Source organism: Mytilus californianus, unplaced genomic scaffold (genome assembly GCF_021869535.1).
Source record: "Mytilus californianus isolate M0D057914Y unplaced genomic scaffold, xbMytCali1.0.p SCAF_7, whole genome shotgun sequence".
NCBI classification, from domain to species: Eukaryota; Metazoa; Mollusca; class Bivalvia; order Mytilida; family Mytilidae; genus Mytilus; species Mytilus californianus.
In genome coordinates, this window is record NW_026262723.1 from 76,849,257 (window position 1) to 76,870,419 (window position 21,163).

Here is a 21,163-nt window from a genome sequence, read left to right on the forward strand (position 1 = left end):
ACAAACCTTCCCTAAAAATTCCCCAAAACTAATACTTTTTGTATATAAACCACAGAACTGATCAGGGGTTCAAATTAGCGGTGGTCCCAGGTCCGTGACCTTCCACTATTGCAATCGGACTTTCATTTTGGTTACTAGCTACGCCCGACGGACCTTCGATTTAAAAGAAAATTAAAATCAACTTTGCCGACCTTTTTAACCATCAGTAATGTCATTTCAAAGCCATATTACTATTGATATGGTATACCCCTTGAGAGCGTACTTCAAACCATTTTAACTGTCGGCAAAATAAGTTTGTTAACCCATTAGAAGTGATGAAAGTTGCCTTAAGTAAATTTGTAATCTATTCATTGCTTTAAAAACGTCATATTCCCTTCCAAATAGAGTTTCAAACATCGTTTATTTTTGTAAGTTTTCTCGTCCGCCATTGAAATATTTGTACAAACTACTGATCGGAGTCGGGAAACGGACCAGCTATGAATGAAATCCGGATTCTAAGGATAATGACTACGGACCCATGAATGGCACATCTGACAGAAGAATATTGATCCCAAAGGGAAAAATTAAGCATTCCACACTTTCATTTCTTTTTGTCGAGCCTTCGACTTTTGTCGAAAAAGCGAGACATAGCGATCCTACATTCCGTCGTCGTCGTCGGTGGCGTCCACAAATATTCACTCTGTGGTTAAAGTTTTTGAAATTTTAATAACTTTCTTAAACTATCCTGGATTTCTACCAAACTTGGACAGAAGCTTGTTTATGATCATAAGATAGTATCCAGAAGTAAATTTTGTAAAACAAAATTCCATTTTTCCGTATTTTACTTATAAATGGACTTAGTTTTTCTGCCAGGAAACATTACATTCACTCTGTGGTTAAAGTTTTTGAAATTTTAATAACTTTCTTAAACTATCCTGGATTTCTACCAAACTTGGAAGGAAGCTTGTTTATGATCATAAGATAGTATCCAGAAGTAAATTTTGTAAAAAAAAAATTCCATTTTTTCTGTATTTTACTTATAAATGGACTTAGTTTTTCTGCCAGTTAACATTACATTCACTCTGTGGTTAAAGTTTTTAAAATTTTAACAACTTTCTTAAACTATCCTGGATTTGTACCAAACTTGGACAGAAGCTCGTTTATGATCATAAGATAGTATCCAAAAGTAAAATTTGTAAAAAAAATCCATTTTTTCCTTATTTAACTTATAAATGGACTTAGTTTTTCTGCCAGTTTACATTACATTCACTCTGTGGTTAAAGTTTTTTTAAATTTTAACAACTTTCTTAAACTATCCTGGATTTGTACCAAACTTGGACAGAAGCTTGTTTATGATTAAAAGCTAGTATCTAGAAGGAAAATTTGTTAAAATTTTGTTCCATTTTTTCCGTTTTTTACTTATAAATGGACTTTGTTTTTCTTCCAGTTAACATTACATACAGTCTGCAGTTTAAGTTTTTAAAACATTTATTAGATTCATAAACTATCCTGGATTTTTACCAAACTTGGACAGAAGCTACTTACAATCAAAAGATAGTATAGAGAGGAATTTTTTTATTAATTCTTTTCCTCATTTTTGTTGAGCCTGCGATTAACAGCAAAAGTAGGCGAGACACTGGGTTCCGCGGAACCCTTACGAATTTTTTGATGTAAAACAAGTTCTTTCTTTATTAGTGTTAGATATTTAGTTGGTAGTTTCTAACAAGAGCGGAACTAATATAATTGTGCAACATATGATGAACTTAAACAGCTATGACGTTAAATCCCGCTGCAAATGTTTGCACCTGTCCTAAGTCAGGAATCTGATGTACAGTAGTTGTAGTCTGTTTATGTAGTTCATACGTGTTTCTCGTTTCTCGTTTTTATATAGATTAGACCGTTGGTTTTCCCGTTTGAATGGTTTTACACTAGTAATTTTTGGGGCCCTTATTAGCTTGCTGTTCGGTGTGAGTCAATGCTCTTTGTTGAAGGCCGTACCTTGACCTATAATGGTTTACTTTTATAAATTGTTACTTGGATGGAGAGTTGTCTCATTGGCACTCATACCACATCTTCCTATATCTATGAATTTGAACTGTTACTTTAATTGTATACTCGGTTATGAATTGAACAATATAAAAAAAGATACATATAGCCCTTTATATTATAGCAAAACTCAAACATTGTAGCGCCTTGAGTGAGCACTTCTCTTTCAAATCTCACCACTTCTCCCTATCAGTTTAAAAAAGAGAAGTCACTTCTCCCTATGATTTTTAAGTAGTGTAAAACCTGAGATAATGGTATAATTACCAATAATTGAGACAACACACCCACCCACAGTGACACCCTACCAAATACCAAAAAAAAAAAGATTATTTGAATTCATAATATACTTGTAAGACAATTACATCATTTATTATTATACATGTTATACCACAGTGACACTGACAGTTTAGTGCTACATTTATATGGTTGCCTGGCAATACATTTGTAAACTTAACAAAATATTGCATGCAGTTCAAATATAATTAAACAAGCTAACCTAAGACCAAAAACACATTAATTTTATATCTTACTGAGTTATGAAATATTTCAAATAAAGTAGGACCTGGGATTTATGTTGTGAACCTTTCAGTTTGGAGTGTCAAAGGTCCTGGACCTTCCAGTACCAAATGTTAATTTGAACCCCTGACTGATAGATACATGTATTACCTGAAAAGTAAATTTTGTATGGTTTAATAGTGCTTTTTGTCTCGCCTTGACGGAATCAAAAAGCGTCAGGGGTTCAAATTAACATTTGGTACGGGACATGGGTATGCTGTTTCCTGCGTCTGCGGCGGCATCAACAATGTATTAGTTTGTGATTAGGTCTAGTTCATGGTGAACCACTAGTGGTAGGTCAATGATATTTGGTATGCAGTTGTATTAGCATTGGCACATCTCATTACCATGGAGATTATTTGGCCCCGCCCCCTCAGTCAAGGTCTATTGACTTTAAAACTTTTCATAGTTTACATGTATTAGTTTGTGATTAGGTCAATTTATGGGGAACCACTAGTGGTAGGTCAATGATATTTGGTATGCAGTTGTATAAGCATTGGCATATCTCATTTCCATGGAGATTATTTGGCTCCGCCCCCTTTGTCATGGTCTATAGACTTTGAAAATTTTGCTAAGTTAACATGTATTAGTTTGTGATTAGGTCAGTTCAAGGGGAACCATTAGTGGTAGGCCAATGTTAATTGGTGTTCAGTTGTATAAGCATTAGCACATCTCATTTCCATGGAGAATATTTGGCCCCGCCCCTCAGTCATGGTCTATTGACTTTGAAACTTTTGCTTAGTTTACATGTATTAGTTTGTGATTAGATCAGTTTAAGATGAACTGCTAATGTTAAGTCAATGATATTTGGTATGCAAATGTATTGGTATTTGCAAGTATCGTTTCCATGGAGATTATATAGCCCCACCCCTGATCATGGTTCATTGACTTTGAAACTTTTACATAGTTTACAAGTTAATGTTTATGTTTAGGTTTGTTTAAAGGTAACGACTTATAATAAGTCAATGGTATTTGGTATGCAGTTGTATTAGCATTGGCACATCTCATTCCATGGAGATTGTTTAGCCATGTACCTTCAGTCATGGTTCATTGACTTTGAATATTTGCATAACTTACATGTTAAAGTATTGCTATTTTTATTCCAACATTTGCATTATCAAAATTACAAAAAGGCGAGACATATCTCTGTGATAACAGTTTATATTGATAATAAAGACTCTACTTTTAAGATGTATGTAAATGTCATTTTTACTCAATAAAAGTACTATAATATTTAACTTCAGGATATTATTTGATTTGTGTGTCTTGTACATGTTGTATGCAAGTTTCTTGAATACCAATATGGCAGACATAATTATTTAAAAAGTAGATAACTCCATCTAAATAAAAGTATAAAAAGTACTGAAGGATTAGTTTAACAATTAGACCTAATCAAATACATGTGTGGTTCCAGTTATGCCCTAAAAAAAATAGGTAGGCATTTTTATAAGAAAATTTTTTTATTGTAAAATCTTGAAAAAAAATTGTGTTTTCACTTACTCCGGTATTATACACAAGTACGCCATAATATATGTTTGACTGTAAGATATACAGACATGTAACGTTCTTGGTTAATTTTGTTGCATTTTGTTAAGAATTTGTTGCATTATTAGCCATAGTGGATACTTGTAATGGATATCCCTGTTTAGAAGTCTGTGAATTTATTTATCGAAGTTCACATTCCTCAAAATGGGATCATTCAAAATTTATTTTTTAGAAATGCAAAAAAAGTTCCAGGGTCTGTTGGGTAACTACCTGCCAACCTTCACGATTTATGAGGGATTTCCTCCATGAGAGGTGTTGCCTGAATTTTGAAATTCTTTATTTTATAAACTGAACACCTCATAACAGGCATTCAAATGAGTTAACAGGGTATTTAAGCACATACATACTCATTCAAGATTAAAAACATTTATGACAATATAAGAGGAGCATTAGGTCTTGCAAATAAAATCCCCCATGGAGATTTTGAAAAGTTGGCAGGTATGGGAACTACACATATATTTTTATTTGGCCCAATAGGAATTTGAAAGTAAAAACATTATTTTGAAAACTTAAAATTAAAAAGAAAAGGATAAAAGTATGTTTAATACTTTATTTAGATAGAGTTATCTACCTTTTGAATAATTACATTGTACGTTCCCCATATTGTTATTAAAGGAACTTGCATGAATATGTATTTAATTTTGCCACTGGACTTAAACAACCATTTAGCCATCTATTCTTGCACATGTGAGACTTTCTGCTTGCATGTTGATTGTCCCCAGTTGACATATGTCAGAATAATGATTTAGTAATTAGAATATATCTTATTATCTTCCTTTTTATAGATAGAGCTACAAATCCAGCAAACAGAGATGAGGACTGGGAACATATCTTGGCTTTCTGTGATCAAGTCAACAAAGAGATTGAAGGTTCACAGATTGCAGTAAAATTACTAGCACACAAACTACAGTCTCCTCAGGAGAGGGAAGCATTGTATGCCTTAACTGTAAGTAAATGGTCATAAAGAACTACCACACAAAAAACAGTTTTCTCGGGATAATATTGCATTCTTTATTTTTATTTTAAGTATATGAAGAATTATACCACCACAGATAATTTCTTCAGAGTTAAAAAATCTCATGGGAACTTATGTATTATGTACAAACTTGGTTCGTCATAATTTCGCACATAATGTGTTTGATATTAGGGAGCCAAATTGTGTAGTTTTAAAGAATTTGTGAAAATCATTTCTTTATTTTACTCTGAAAGAAAAAAGAAAAATGCCATATAGTGAAAAAGAATGAGTTAAATTAATAGCATACAACATTTAGTCCTCCCATTAGGGGATGCATTATAGGTATGCTCTTACTATTTTAATTGTATGTTTTAGCAGTATTGAAGTTAATAGCCAAAATTTAAATGAAAAATACCGGAACACAAAAATATATCAGGGACTTCAGATGATATGGAGATGTCATTTTTGTCGAGCCTGTGACTTTTGTCTCAGAAAGCTCGACATAGGGATAGTGATCCAGCGGCAGCGGCGTTAGCTTACTTCTTAAAAGCTTTATATTTTAGAAGGTGGAAGATCTGGATGCTTCATACTTTGTATAAAGATGCCTCATGTTACGAAGTATCCGTCAGTCACATGTCTAATGTCCTTGACCTCATTTTCATGGTTCAGTGCACGTGACTACTTGAAAAAAAGTTAAGATTTTTTGTAATGTTAAATTCTCTCTTATTATAAGTAATAGGATAACTATATTTGGTATGTGCATACCTTGCAAGGTCCTCATACCCGTCAGACAGTTTTCACTTGACCTCGACCTCATTTCATGGATCAGTGAACAAGGTTAAGTTTTGGTGGTCAAGTCCATATCTCAGATACTATAAGCAATAGGTCTAGTATATTAGGGGTATGGAAGGACTGTAAGGTGTACATGTCCAACTGGCAGGTGTCATCTGACCTTGACCTCATTTTCATGGTTCAGTGGTTATAGTTAAGTTTTTGTGTTTTGGTCTGTTTTTCTTATACTGTATGCAATAGGTCTACTATATTTGGTGTATGGAATGATTGTAAGGTGTACATGTCTAGCTGGCAGGTGTAATCTGACCTTGACCTCATTTTCATGGTTCAGTGGTCAAAGTTAAGTTTTTGAGTTTTGGTCTTTTTTTCTAATACTATATGCAATAGTTCAACTATATTTGGTGTATGGAAATATTTTATGATCTATATGTCAGTCATGCAGGTTTTATTTGACCTTGACCTTGACCTCATTTTCAAGGTTCATTGCTCAGTGTTAAGTTTTTGTGTTTTGGTCTATTTTTCTTAAACTATAAGCAATAGGTCAACTATAATTGTTGTATTGAAGAATTGTTAGCTGTACATGCCTGCCTAGCATGGTTCATCTGACCTTGACCTCATTTTCATGGTTCATTGGTCAATTTTTAGTTTTCTGGGTTAATGTTAAGTTTATGTGACAGTTGTAATAAAGCTTTATATTTAGGACTATCAACATAATATCAATGATTAGTAAAGAAGGCGAGACATTTCAGCATGTGCACTCTTGTTTTGGTAAAAGATGGAAATCAAAAGGAAGATAAATGTAGTTTTGCAGATTCATTTTTTATCACGGATACCAATTTTTGAGGATTGCAGAAAAATTATATTTTTGTGCATATTTGATTTCATGGATTTACCAAAGTTTGCATATTAGCCTTTAGAAAATGTGTACTTTGTTTTTGATCATTCAAATTTGTGGTTTGCTTATCCTCATGAAATCCATGATTATTGGTATATAACGAATAATAATGAATCAACAGTATTAAACTTTTTAAAAGACTTGGTTTAAAAATGTTGAAACTAGACAGCAAGCTAAAAGTACTTTGGGGAATATTCCTTATTGTTTTGTATTATTTATTTTTACCTTTTAATTTGTTCATTATAGTAATAGATTGAAGCTTATGATAAGCTTCAATTTGATCATAATTTTGTTTAATCGCTGAATTTTGTATTATGGTTATTAATAAACTTATTTATGTTTTTTAGACTTTAGAGGGCTGTGTCAAAAACTGTGGGAAGAAATTTCATCAGGAAATTGGAAAATTCAGATTTTTAAATGAAATCATAAAAGTGGTTTCACCAAAGGTAAGTTTGATACGAAAGTTACTGAAAGAATTCATTTGGAAGTAACTTATTTGGATTGTGGAGCATACTCTTACTATAAAAAACATATGTTAAGGAGTAACAATGCAACACAAGGATAGAAAAAAGCACTGAATGTGAGTTTGAATATATGTCTGCTTTAATGTTGCTGGTAAGTAATCAACCAATCATTTAGTTATGATTACTCTTCATATTAATAAGTTTTGAAATTTGCTTATTAATTAAGAAAACAATTCATTGCACTCCTTCTTTGCTCATAGAAGTAATTTCCACTGGATCAGTGGAAACTACCAATAAAATCATAAGTTTTTATGCCCCCGCCGCTAGGCGATGGGGGCATTAAGTGTTACCCTTGTCTGTCCCGTCTGTCGTGTACGTCACCAAAATTGGTTTCCGTTTTCTAACTTTAGTTTGCCTCAACCAAATGTTATAAAACTTATACACAATGCTTATTACTACATAACACAGATCGAGTTCGAAATTGGGTGGCATCGTTTTTACCGTTCATGAGTAATGCCCCTTTATAAACATAAAAATTGCTGAATTTTTCGTTTCCGTTCTCTAACTTCAGTTTGACTCAACCAAATGTTATAAAACTTATTCACAATGCTAATTACCACAAAACACAGATCAAGTTCGAATTTTGGTGACTTCACTTTTACCGTTCTAGAGTTATGCCCCTTTACAAATGGAAAAATTGCTGAATTTTTTGTTTCCATTCTCTAACTTCAGTTTGCCTCAACTAAATGTTATGAAACGTATACACAATGCTTATTACCACAAAACTCAGATCAAGTACAAATTTGGTGGCTTCACTTTTACAGTTCTTGAGTTATGTCCCTTTTTAACGTTATATACAAGCGGGGGCATCATCTGTGTCCCATGGACACATTCCCCATTTATTTATTTTTAATTCTCATAATTGTACAAATGTATAAGTAATAAAACTTGCAAGTTATGAATGTTCTTTTGAAGTATCTTGGTAAAGCAACAACAGAAAAAGTTAAAAGAAGATGCATAGAACTGATATACAGTTGGAGTAGAGGACTACCTCAGGAAGGAAAAATATTAGATGCTTATAAAATGTTGAAACAGCAAGGTGTTGTTAAAGAAGACCCAACTTATATAGACAAGGTACATTTTTGTAAGAGAAAAAGAATCAAAGTTCAGGTGTTTTGAAAAAAAAACAGTCTTTCATGTAAGATGATGACTTATCCAAGAATTATTTTATAGGGAATATTGTAATATATTTTTTATTGGTGAAAAATGTTAAAGAGCAAAACAGAGTTGTTGCTCTTTGTTTATTTGCCATTAAAATACCTTGATGCTGATATATCTGATGATGTCCACTTCAAAATAAGTTTGTATGACAGGCTGTGTTATGTAAGCATTTTTTAGTTCCATTATTTATATACTATCATTTTAGAACAGTCTTTTAAAAAGCTTGTTATTTTGAAACAGAGTAGCAAACATCCTTAAGTCTAGTTATATAATATATTGGCATACCCCATTCTAGGAGTTGGGACTTATATTGCCATCACCTTGATTGTTGGTCTTACTGTTTGTCCAACAAATATTTTTGTTACAATTTTCTCAGGTACTACAGAACAGACCGACTTCATGTTTGGTCAGCATCTTGACAGAAGGATTGTAATTTGTTAGAGCTCATTGACATAATGACAGCATTATTTTACCTTTATAGTTGTATTCATATGCAGTTTTTCTGTTCAATTGCAAATTTTTTGTGATTTGCACATATTCAATTTTAGTTTAATTACAAAAACAACTTTTGCATTTGTATCTTGGGCATTTTGGCTTATTTTAACACTCGTGAAGTGTTCTAGAATCATTTACTAAATTTGTAAACTTTTATTTTACAAAGGTAAGCAAATTTTTTTTTATGGAAATACCGCAAACAATATACGACTGAATTCTTTAATAACAGAATTTCAGCAAGTGATGAAAAATTTTTTTTTCTGAATGCCTGTGGCAAAAAAGTGTGCAGATTATCCATTAAAATGGATTATAAACAACTTTAATGTTACAAAACAATATAAATATATTAATTCACAATATTCTTATGAAGTAAATTTATCAATCAATGTACATAGTAAATTTTTAGTTCTTTTGAATATTGATAAAAAAAACTTAATTCTATTGTGTTTTCTTATATTTCAGACACTTGATACATTCCCTCCACCAGCACCAAGAGAAAAAAATGCTATATTTGAGGATGATGATAAAGCAAATGTATGTACCTGCTAAGAACTTAAGAATTCTTCAAGTCATTTTACTATTAGAGGACACCTTTACAATTAAAATAAGGAAATATTTGAATGCATTTAAAACAATAATATTGGATCAAATTGTAACTATCAGGAAAATTAGAAAGTTAGAATATTGCTGTTATAATTAAAATCTTGACTGCTTTTCAGCTAAAATGGCCACAAGGCCAAGTGAGCTTTTCCATCTCTTGGCGTCTGTCGTCCGTCAATATCGTCTTCTGTTATCGTTAACTTTTGCAAAACTCTTCTCCTCTGATACTACTGGGCCAAATTTGACCAAACTTAGCCACAATCATCAAAAAATGTGTCCGATGACCCCGCCTGCCAACCAAGATGGCCGACATGGCTAAAAATAGAACATAGGGATAAAATACAAGTTTTGCATATTATTTTGAAAACGGCTATGAAAAGAGAAAATCTGACGCGGGGGCAAAAATGTTCAGAATGTTTAGCTCTAACTATTGTTCATTTGAGTCAAAACTGTCGGACGACTTCTTGTAGGAGTTATTGCCCTTAGATAATGAATTTTACCATTTTTTTTAATTTTTGCCTATTATTTTGAAAATTATAATAGTTAGATAGAAACTTTGAATAGCAAAAACGATCAACAAGACAAGAGCTACAAATAAGTCAACATGTAGTGTTCCAGCTAGGATTTCAAATGGGCAGGGAGCCAATCATGAAAAGGGCACTTTAGCACGAAGATTGATATTTCAAAAAGGGCATGTCAAACATAGGGGGTTTAGTCAATTTTACGCTAGATGAAAATCAGCCTTATTTTGGGTAACAGTATTAAAAGGACCATGCAAGGACGTATATTACTAGATCAGTCTTCCCTAGAACAATTTTTGATGCATGGTAGGTCTAAGGTTAAGTTGCAAAGCAGAGCGCAGCGGCGTTTTGTAGAATTATTTTTATTTTATTAGTGAAATGAATTGTGCATGTCAGTTAAAATACTACACTAGATCTGCAATACAGACAGGAACAATACCTTTTTCTCCAGGGGCCAACCTGGATCCCAAAACTTTTTTCCAAGGGCCCAGTAGAAATTTTAAGGCCCTACCAGGGTATTTTTACTACATGTACATACTTATTAATAGAATGAATCTTGAATGTTCTTATAAAGGCAATTATATGTTTGAAATGCCTAATACATGTAGCTTAGTGTTTCTGATTATGATAGAAATAATAAATGAATTATAATAAACCACATTGAGTTTTTCAGAATTAGAATCCATTTAACCATGTCTTTTCAGACTGTTATATTTGTAATATTATATATAAAAAATATATAACCCCCCCCCCCCCCCCCCCCCCCCCCCCCCCCCCACCTTTCCATTTTACACACCCCTATATGTAGAGTATTAAAGTATTATCATTTTCACCCCAAGGAAGTATTCATTTTTAATGAAATAGACTTAGCAGTTAATCAAAATGAAAATCTTACTGTCTATAAATAACAATGAAATGTAACTGTTTCTTGTTAAAGGGGTTTTCCGAATTTTCCTGCCAAAAAAAGCACATGGCTTTCAACAAATGTAAACAAATCAGTCAATTTGTGATCATGGATTACAGCTTTAATTAATTTAATTTGTATATAGATATTTAATGAAAGGTACAGTCAAGCATTGTTTTTACTTTCTTCTGGATTAAAACTAGTTTAAAAGATCAATTTTAAAAAAAAGTCAAAAGTCTTTGACATAACAACAGACGATCTACGGATACATCAAACACAAATTGTCATCTTTTGAGAAATATTGAAATTGAAATACTGACTGACCAAATTTAATGAGAAAAATTATTACAATGGTCAATTATGAAGTTTAATTAACGGATTAATGACCTATCCGATGTCGATAAGTGGATTATCTGTAATCACAACTTATTACACCTGCTGTAAATGTTAATTAGCTGAGGGTCATAAACTTGTCATAAATATGAAGACAAGTAGAATAATTGTATTTTCATCAAAATATTACGGCAATAAAGGCATTGACTTACGAAAAAGGGCAGGGCGTCAGAAAAAGGGCACAGGGCGGCACTCGGGAAAGGGCGGGCGGACCGCCCTGTGAAAACGACCTAGCTGGAACACTGCCATGTGCTGAAATCTTCAGTCAACTCCTTATTAGAGTGATTGCCTTATAATGACGATTTTTACATTTTTTTTGCATTTTTGCCTAATAGCTTAAAAACTATATTAGATAGATGCAACTTTAAATAGCAAAAATTATCAGCAAGACAAGATCTACAAATAAGCCATTATGGCAGAAATCTTCAGTTGACTCATTATTGGAGTTATTGCCCTTTAATGATAATTTTTAACGTTTTTTGCCTATTATCTTGAAAACTGTAAGAGATAAATAGAAACTTGAAACAGGAAAAAATATCAGCAGGATAAGATCTACAAACATGCCAAACATGATTGAAATTGTCAGTTAACTCTTAATAGAGTTATTCTCCTTTAATGATGATTTTCTACTAAAAAGTGGTAATTGTTGAAGATGCAGGTGAGTGACACAGGCTCTTTAGAGCCTGTAGTTTTTGTTGATTTTGTTGTTGAGTTACTGACTCATGGACCTTTCCTCCCCATAATTTTAGAAATATATTGCACCATCAAGCATACAGAATATAATCATTTTGCTGAAATATCTGGCAAAAATCCTACAATAGCCTTAATTCCTATCATAAACAAAATCTATAATAGTCTTCCCCTTACCAAGATATTTTAACCAAATTTGAAGGGTCACCCTGTAAACATGTGATACAATATATTTATCAGCATGGTTAATTGATATAAAAATAAGAAAAATGTGGTATTAATGAGTTTTTATTAAGAACTATTTTTTACAGTTATTACAAAAGCTGTTGCGAAGTAAAAATCCTCAAGATTTACAGGCTGCTAATAGACTGATTAAAAATATGGTAAAACAGGTAAGTAAGAATTATTCCCATGACAATTATGTTCCTGAAAGTGAAAGTATGGGATAAACCACTAACAATAGTACAGAGATATACATAATGGTCAGTACAAATGTTGTTTAGTTGTCACTGAAGAGTTCTGTGGACTACAAAAATGTTTATACAGTCAAACCCGCCTTAACAGTCGGCTCGTTTCAGTTGTCACCTGTCTCTAATAGTCACTTTCAAACCCTCCAAAATGTTTTCTATATATAATTAAACTCATTTCAAGGGTCACCTGTCTTAAGCGGTCAGCAGTCACCTTATTTTCGAAGGAAATCGTCATTGTAATATTTAAACGGATTGAAAACACTGAAACAATTTGACCCTGTCATGGGCAATGTTGTAATTAAATTTTTTTGGAACCTTGTTTCAAAGGTCACCTCTCTTGAGCGTGCACTTTTAATACTTCTCAAGAGTGACTTCTTAATACAGGTTTGACTGTACTTGTAAATTGTTGCTCTGACAAAATATATTTAAACCATAACTTACTTTCAATTTCTATGTCTTTAGATTTTAAATAGGCTCTGATATTATTATCCTATCCACTGGAGTAGTGAAGCTATCAGATATCTTTTTTTATCTTACCTCCTGTACATTTCTAGGAATATCATTGGTTAAAAGCGACCGCATGGAGTCCGTGTATATTTCATATGGGGGTTAACTAAGTAGGCATAGTTTATTTTAATACACTGTTAGTAGTGGTGTTATGTCCCTTTAAAAAAAACAACGCTACGGTGAGGAAAAATCTGAAATGTTTCAACCAGACAACAATCAATGAAATTGATGATGAACAATTGAAATAAATGTAGAAAACACATTAAAAGCTAAGAAATTGTTATTGTCGGCATTTGTATTTATTTAGACCAATGGAAGAAGGTTCTTTATATTGAAGACTTGTTCACTTTGATAGACCACTAGTCTAAATTCCACATTTTAAGATAGTCGGTAAGATAAATTCTTTACACAGTGTGCTAGTGACCTAATACGATATACATGGGGTCAGTAAATTTCATATGGGGTCCCAGCTTCGCTCTCTCCCCATATGGAATTTACTGACCCCATATATATTGTATTAGATCACTAGCAAACTGTGTAAGTTTTAATATTATCTCCTCCTTTGTCTTAGATTTTTAAGTACTGTTTGGAGGATGTTTGTGAACAGAGCATGTCCCCCAGTTATTGTCACCTGAAGTAGAGAGTAAATCTTTAAATGCTTATTTTATTTTAATCCCTTTTTTGGGGGAGGGGTTTGACTTGTCATATCTACCATTTTTAAAGAGATGAGTTTACTTGACTGAGAATGTATTTTGTAGGACACAGAACGCATGGATAAAATATCTAGACGTATAAATCAGCTGCAGGAGATAGACAATAATGTAAAACTTCTAAATGAGATGTTGGCTCATTACACTAAAGAAAACAGTTCACAGTCAGACAGGGATATGATGAAAGTGAGTTTTCTTCTGTATAGTTTCTTCAAAAATTCTTCAAAATCTTTCTGCTACATGTGCTACTAGGGGGTGTTTAACAACCTTAACAACTACCCAGTGCTACATGTATATCAATATTTAACCCTCTTTTGTATAGCCAGACATTGCTGTAAATAAATGAACACTAGAGATAATTGTTTGCCAAGATAAGTAAAGTTTCAGATGGCTTTTAAACTGCAAAAGAACAAATCCTATTTCAGGTTTTTTATTACACTGTCCAGTCCTCTGTAACACATTTCTGGCTCATTCTTCTCAGCAACTACAAATCAAAGCTTTTTGATACATGACACCAAGCTTAATCTGGTCATGCCAAAGGGTATTAGTTTCTTTGATGTTCTACCCATTGAATTCAACAGTTATGAGATTATGAAAGTTTTCTATTGGTCATATTCTCTTGTTTTGTTTCAGGAGCTGTATGAAACTTTGGAAAAATTACGTCCAAATTTATTTAGACTGGCAAGTGATGTTGATGAAAAAGACAATACAGGAATTGGTATATACATATATAGATACTGATTAAATATTTTAAAATTTTACAGTTTGTAGCAAAATGATTCAGCAAATATTTGAGATTAAACAGAACTTATTTTCACCATTCTTGTAGTTTGCGGAACCTTTGAAAACAGTATAAGTTATCCAAATTCCATATAAATTCATACATGTACATCAAAGATAACAAAAGAAAAAATACTTTGGACAGCATTGTACATTGCAATTACTTTTCATACATTTTTTTATATCATATGCTATGTATTTGGGGTATGCAGTTTTTTACTTGTCTGTAAGTCAGTTTTGGATTTCTGGATGATTAATAAAGAACTTTACTTGGGGTTCGAATCAGGCTTGGATATATATATGTATATATATATATATATGTGTCGCGTACAAGTTGCCATTTTGTACATGTTATAACATGTACAGAAATATTGTACATGTTATAACTTGTACAATGCAAAAATACAAGTTATAACATGTACAAAAGTACCTCGTACATGTTATACCATGTACAAAATATTGCTTAAAAATGGTTTTAACTTGTACAAAATTTGAAAATAAAGATATGTTTCTATTATTACAACACATGTCATTAACCTTAATAATATTTTCCTCATGTTTTGGTCCCCTACCGACAAAGTCGAAGGGGACTTTAGGTTTGCACTCCGTCCGTCTGTCTATCTGTCTGTCTGTCTGTCTGTCTGTCCATCTGTCAGTCCGGCAAATCAGTTTTTCAGACTTTTTTTCTTCGTGCTTGAAGATATTGATTTGATATTTGGTTTATTGATTTATCATGACAAGTTACAGGTCAAGTTCAAATTTCACGATTTTAGCTTTTCTTTTTGTTCAGTTTAAGCCCTTTCCCTAGAATTAAATTTTTGATGAAATACTTATTAATTAGTAGATTTCAGTTCAAAGGGAAATAACTCATTTTTTAAAAGACTTTTAAAAGAAAATGACATTTTAGATTTTTTTCCTTTTCTTAGGTAAATTGTTTGAAGAATTTAGTGGTAGGTTTGTTTGTCATTCTTGTAGATATTGATTTGATAATTAGTATATAGTTTTATCATGACAAGTTACAGATCAAGTTGGAATTTTGTTCCAGTCTGATAATTTTGTGCAGAGTTATGGTCTTTGGACATAGAAAATTCACTTAACTAATCAGTTTTCAATAGTTTTTTTCATCATGCTTGAAGATTTTGACTTGATATTTTTATGTAGTTTCCACCATGACAAGTTATAGATCAAGTTAGAATTTTCGTACCATTACAATGAATTTGTAACCGGTAGGGGACTATATATTGCCATGCAATACTCACAGAATGCTTGTTTTATTGTGGATTTATGTTAGTGTGTTTTGTCCTTTTTAATACAGTTAATGGCCAGATGAATAGTTTTTACAATTACTTAAGGATGTACTTAGATTGAAATTAAAAAAATCTACAATTTAAAATTGATAATATAAGTGAGAAGAGCATTAGTTAAGGAACAAAATAAGCTAAAAATATTGATAGGTTATGGAGCTCCTTTTCGAGATATTTAATTTTAAAAAAAATGGTGAGAAAAAGCTGACTCAGACTTTTACCTTATATTTGCATTGGTATTATTTAGGTCTCAAATCGAAAGAAAAGAAATCTAGAATCTGCTTAAATTTTGGGAAATGACCTTTTACTGGCTGTTGATTTCTTATATGAAAAGAAAATGGGTGTTATGGGGAAAAATATTTTACCCTGTATCGAAGGAAAAAAACCAAGGAGTCCGAACATCTGACAAAAATTCCTAAACCTAACCTAAGTACATCCTTAATACCTTTTAAAACACACATGAAGACAACTAAAATTATTCAGAATTCTCACCCGATGAATTATGATTGGGAGTTTCCACTCAGAAGGCAAAAGGAAAATACTTTCATACTAGTTGAGACTTTTAAGATGCAAGTGGATAGCCAGGATAGATTTTACAATGAAATTCTTGATATATCGAGGAAAAATTCCTCTGCAAACAATACCCTTCAAAGGAGAGGATAGAAATTTAAAACATCAAAATGACATTCGACTCATGCAATGATCTTTTTATTTTTTTCAATTATGCTCAAGGCCGAAATGTTGAAGAGTAGACTCAATAATTCCAAAGTTATTGATAATTAAGTGTGGTCCAATGAAAACCATTTTCTCTCTCTTTCTTTTATAGAGGCTGCATAGGAAAGCTTGCTTTCATTTTTGCATGTTAAAAAAAGAGGGGAAAGGGGCATAATTCAAAATTTGAAGTAGATATAAGAAGATGTGGTATGAGTGCATTGTTCATAAAAATTTCAGATGAACTAGTTATCTTATTTGTTGCCATTGAGGAAATGTATGCTATTATTAAACAGCACCACACTGCCGTAGGCCATGGTGGACTGCATAAAACATACAATGACCTGAAAACGCATTATGCCAACATAAGCCGTGAAGCAATAAAAACATTTCTGAAACTTTGTGATCAGTGTTCTCTAAAGAAAAAACGTTTTGAGCTTTTGATTATTGTTTCTTATTATTCAATAAATTTCAAATGTATATTCTGCTATAATTAAATTTATTTTCAAATTTTGTACAGGTTAAAACCATTTTAAAGCAATATTTTGGTACATGTTATAACATGTACGAGGTACTTTTGTACATGTTATAACTTGTATTTTTGCATTGTTCAAGTTATAACATGTACAATATTTCTGTACATGTTATAACTTGTACAAAATCGCAACTTGTACAAGTTATATATATATATTTAAGGTTACTGTCAAGGTTATTTAAAAAAAATGAAATTAGTGTGTACTGGGGCTTTCCATAATGATATGGTAAATCACTAATCTTATTTTTGGATGGAAACCAAAATTGGTTATATGTCCACATTAATCAGATAAATAACCAAAGTCGTTTTGAGGTCAATTCATCTAAGATAGAAATCACAGTAACTAAAAACAAGACATAAATTAGTGCAGATAAGGGGTTTCTGGATGATTGAACAAGAATCTTACTTTAGATTGAAACCAAAGCCAGGTATATGGACACATGTAATGACTAATGAGAAAAAGCTCTGTCAACCCATCTAAGTTCAAGATGATTTTGTGCAGAAGGGGTTTCTGGATAATAGATGTAACTCTTCTGAGGAGGAAGAAAGAAGTTGATGCATTTGTTAAGGTGTCCTACTCACTTTTGTTCTTAAATTATTGATTTGAATGGGATTTTTATAAAGTGTATAAATGAAATTTTTATTCATATAGGACAAAACAATTCCATCTTTTCTTATTATTTTTGCAGCTGATATTCTTACTACTAATGATGATGCGATGAGAGTTTTGGCAAGTTATAAGAAAATTGTGGAAGGAAGTACCAGTGATGAGTCTAATCTAGGTAAGGGATTAAATTCGTGAATTTGAGGGTCAGAAGATGATATATTTAATGCTTTGTATAACCTTTACCTGTTTGTTAGGGCCCCGCCTAGTGGTGGGTCGCCCTATAGTAATCGGGCTATAGTGATCAGTCTGTTCGTCAGTCTGTAACAAATTGTGTCCACTCTTTATCTTGAGAACCGTTATGATTTCAAAGTTTATACTTGACATGTATATTAACCAACACCTGAGGCTGTGTCATAATGTTTGTACAACTTCCTAGGTCAAAGTTCAAGGTCAAAAATTTCTAAAATTAAGGGTAAAGTGCATCCAGTGTACTGTTTAATAATGATGGCTCCCATCTCAGTGATGTCTAGTTGTATATGTAAACTTATTGTCAAATCACATTGTGTTGAAAATTCCCATTTGTTTCAATGCATTCTCATTCAAAAGTCATACTTTCACATGGTTCATAAAAGTCTTAGTTTTCCTCCAATTTTGATGGAGCTTTTATATTTTTTCTAGCCCTTTTTCATCTTGACAACAGTTTCCAAGCAATAGCTGGCTAATGAGGCTGAAAATTAAACTTTTATATAGTATACATACATAAAACAAAATTGATGATTTCCTTATCACAAAATTTTTAAAGATAAAAAGGGTGTAAATAAAGAAAAGTGACTAAATAGTACAAAATCTGGACTGTTTGCTTCATACATGCCAAGGAAACTATGCAGCCCAAATTTTTTCCTAAATATATTTTTTTATGCTAAAATGTGCTTGAAAATAACCCATTCAAACATTTTTTTGCTAAAATCTGACAATTTTTCATTTAAAACCACTTTTCATGCTTTTATGATGCAATTGTCAAAATGCAAATCTTGTTTTTATCTTGGTTTTTAGAGTCTCCAGTTAAAGGTTTAATCATGAAAAAAAAATAACAATTGCTAGAATTGAAACTGTTTTCTTATAATTATAGCTTTCTTAAGAGGTGAGTTGTTGTAAAGTTATTTTTGTTATCTAATTACACTTGATATTTATTGTAAACACATTTGTACTCATTATATTTATTGTAAACACATTTGTATTCATTATTCCTTTTCATAGCTTTTATATCTTTTCATGATAGTTTAGAGAAATCCTGCTTAATGTAGATATTCAACCTTATGTATATCATTTGAGTGCTATTAAAGTTTAGCATTTTGAAAAGAGCAACATTTATTTATTCTGAAAAAATTTTGTTTTCATTGTTCCTATCTATGGATGGATTGTGCAATATTAAAGTGACCACATGTTGTAATTAGTTCAATGATGGATCTTTTAGGAATTGAAATATATGTGATAAACCGGTTCACTGAAACTTAATCAGTCCTGTGCATGAATAGTTTTATAATTATGTATCAAATATCTTGAAAGCATATTCTGAGCACACATAATGTAGAGATCTACGATGTAGACTCATTAGAGCACCTAGTTATAATTTAAACTGAATATTTCTACATACCATTTGAAATTAACTGAACAGATAGTATTATCAGAATTCATGGTTTATAGGTGTGCTAAACAAAGAGAAATGGAGTAATATGTATATTTTGTATCTCTTTTTTCATTTTTTGTGGTGATGGAATTTTAACATAGACATAATACTTAGTTATAAATGTATATATATTTATATCCTTAATATTTTAACACTGATAAAAACTAAAGTTCTGAAAATGTAAATTATTTGATGAATGTTTATTTTGACTTATGTTGAGTTTCTATATTTTTCAAGGGACTTATCTTAAAAATCAATGTAAATATTTTGTTATAAAAGACTGATGTGGATTCGTTGTTGCAGATGACAGAATCCTAAAGATTTTTTGTCCTCTAAATACATAGACAATATATATTATTTTATCTGCAATTTGTTCACTTTTTGCATTGCAGGGGACATAGATATTCTTGGCGTCTGTCTGGTCTTATTAGCCCTCTCACATGTTCAATTCTTGCCAAATTTTTTATGAAACTTATATCATAGGTTTTTTATTTGCAATCTCTTGGACAAGTTTGAAAATAAGTGCCGATAAATTATTTTGAAAGAGTTATGCCCCTTTAAACTAAATGTTAATTATATGCAAAATTGCATTGTTAGCGTTCTCACTTGTACAATTCTTGCCAAATTTTTATGAAACTTGTATCATTGGTTAATATGAACAATGTCTCAGACAAGTACGAAAATCTGTGCTTATGAATTATTATACCCCTGCCTAGTGGCATGGGTATTAAGGTTTACCCTTGTCTGTCTGTACAGTACTCTGTCTTTCAATTCATATGTCTGTCTGTCTATCTGTCTGTCTATCCTTCCATACCTCCCCAAATTGGTTTCTGTTCTCTAACTTAAGTTTACCTCAACCAAATGTACTGAAACTTAAACATAATGCATATTACCACCAAACACAGATCAAGTTGAGTTTGGGATTGGTAAATTTGCAGTTTCCGCACTCTGACTTTACTTTGCCTCAACCAAATGTTATGAAACTGATACACAATGGTTATTACCACCAAACACAGATGAAGTTCAAATTTGAGTGGTGTAACTTACACTTTTCTCCCTTTTAAATTTTTTTTTTGGATATACTGACTTTAAATAGAGCTTTATGTCTTATGTCTTATGCATATTTACAAGCGGGGACATCAGTGTCCCATGGACTCATTCTTCTTTTATTTTTAAAAGAGTTATGCCCCTTGGAAATAATAATTATATATAAAATTGCATTGTAAGCTCTTTCACATGTACATTTCTTGCCAGATCTTTATGAAACAGATATCATAGGTTTAAATCAGCAATGTATTTCACATGTTTGAAAATCAGTGCCAATCAATTTTTTTTATGCTCTTTGGATATATTTACTTTATGGAAAATTGCATTTTTTAGGTGTTCTCTTGTGTACAATTCTTGCCAGATACATATTAAATTTATATCAAAGGTTTATATCAGCAATGTCTCTAACAATTTCAAAAATCAGTGCTGTCAACAATTTTTAAAAGAATTATGTCCTTCGGAAATACTAATTGTATGGAAAATTGCATTTTTAGAGCCTTCAAACCTTTCATTTCTCTTAAGATATTTTTAAAAAGTTTTTAAAGAACAAAAAAAATATTTTTTTTTAGTTATCATCCTGGGAAAGATAATATATGGGGGACAATGGAACTCTGTATCATTGATAAAACAATATAACACATGACATTTTTGATAGACAATTACTGTTAACCAACTTATCTTGCAAGCTATTTATTTTTCCAGACTTTCGCTAGTAGGCAAATAGTCTGAATATAAATAAAGTTGTATTTT

General features: G+C 31.8%; 1 protein-coding gene across 2 annotated transcripts in view; it reads left to right on the forward strand.

Moving 5' to 3' along the window:
- Nucleotides 1-21,163, forward strand: part of LOC127709032 (ADP-ribosylation factor-binding protein GGA2-like) — a 39,178-nt gene that overhangs the window by 688 nt on the left and 17,327 nt on the right. Inside the window, exons 2-10 of one of the 2 annotated variants that reach the window (XM_052214318.1) lie at nt 4,911-5,071; nt 7,115-7,213; nt 8,207-8,365; nt 9,410-9,481; nt 12,367-12,447; nt 13,791-13,928; nt 14,376-14,460; nt 17,762-17,854; nt 18,809-18,820. In XM_052214318.1, coding sequence (XP_052070278.1) covers nt 4,911-5,071; nt 7,115-7,213; nt 8,207-8,365; nt 9,410-9,481; nt 12,367-12,447; nt 13,791-13,928; nt 14,376-14,460; nt 17,762-17,854; nt 18,809-18,820 — 900 coding nt within the window. The remainder of the gene's footprint in view (nt 1-4,910; nt 5,072-7,114; nt 7,214-8,206; nt 8,366-9,409; nt 9,482-12,366; nt 12,448-13,790; nt 13,929-14,375; nt 14,461-17,761; nt 17,855-18,808; nt 18,821-21,163) is intronic. The other variant, XM_052214319.1, reaches the window with a different exon arrangement.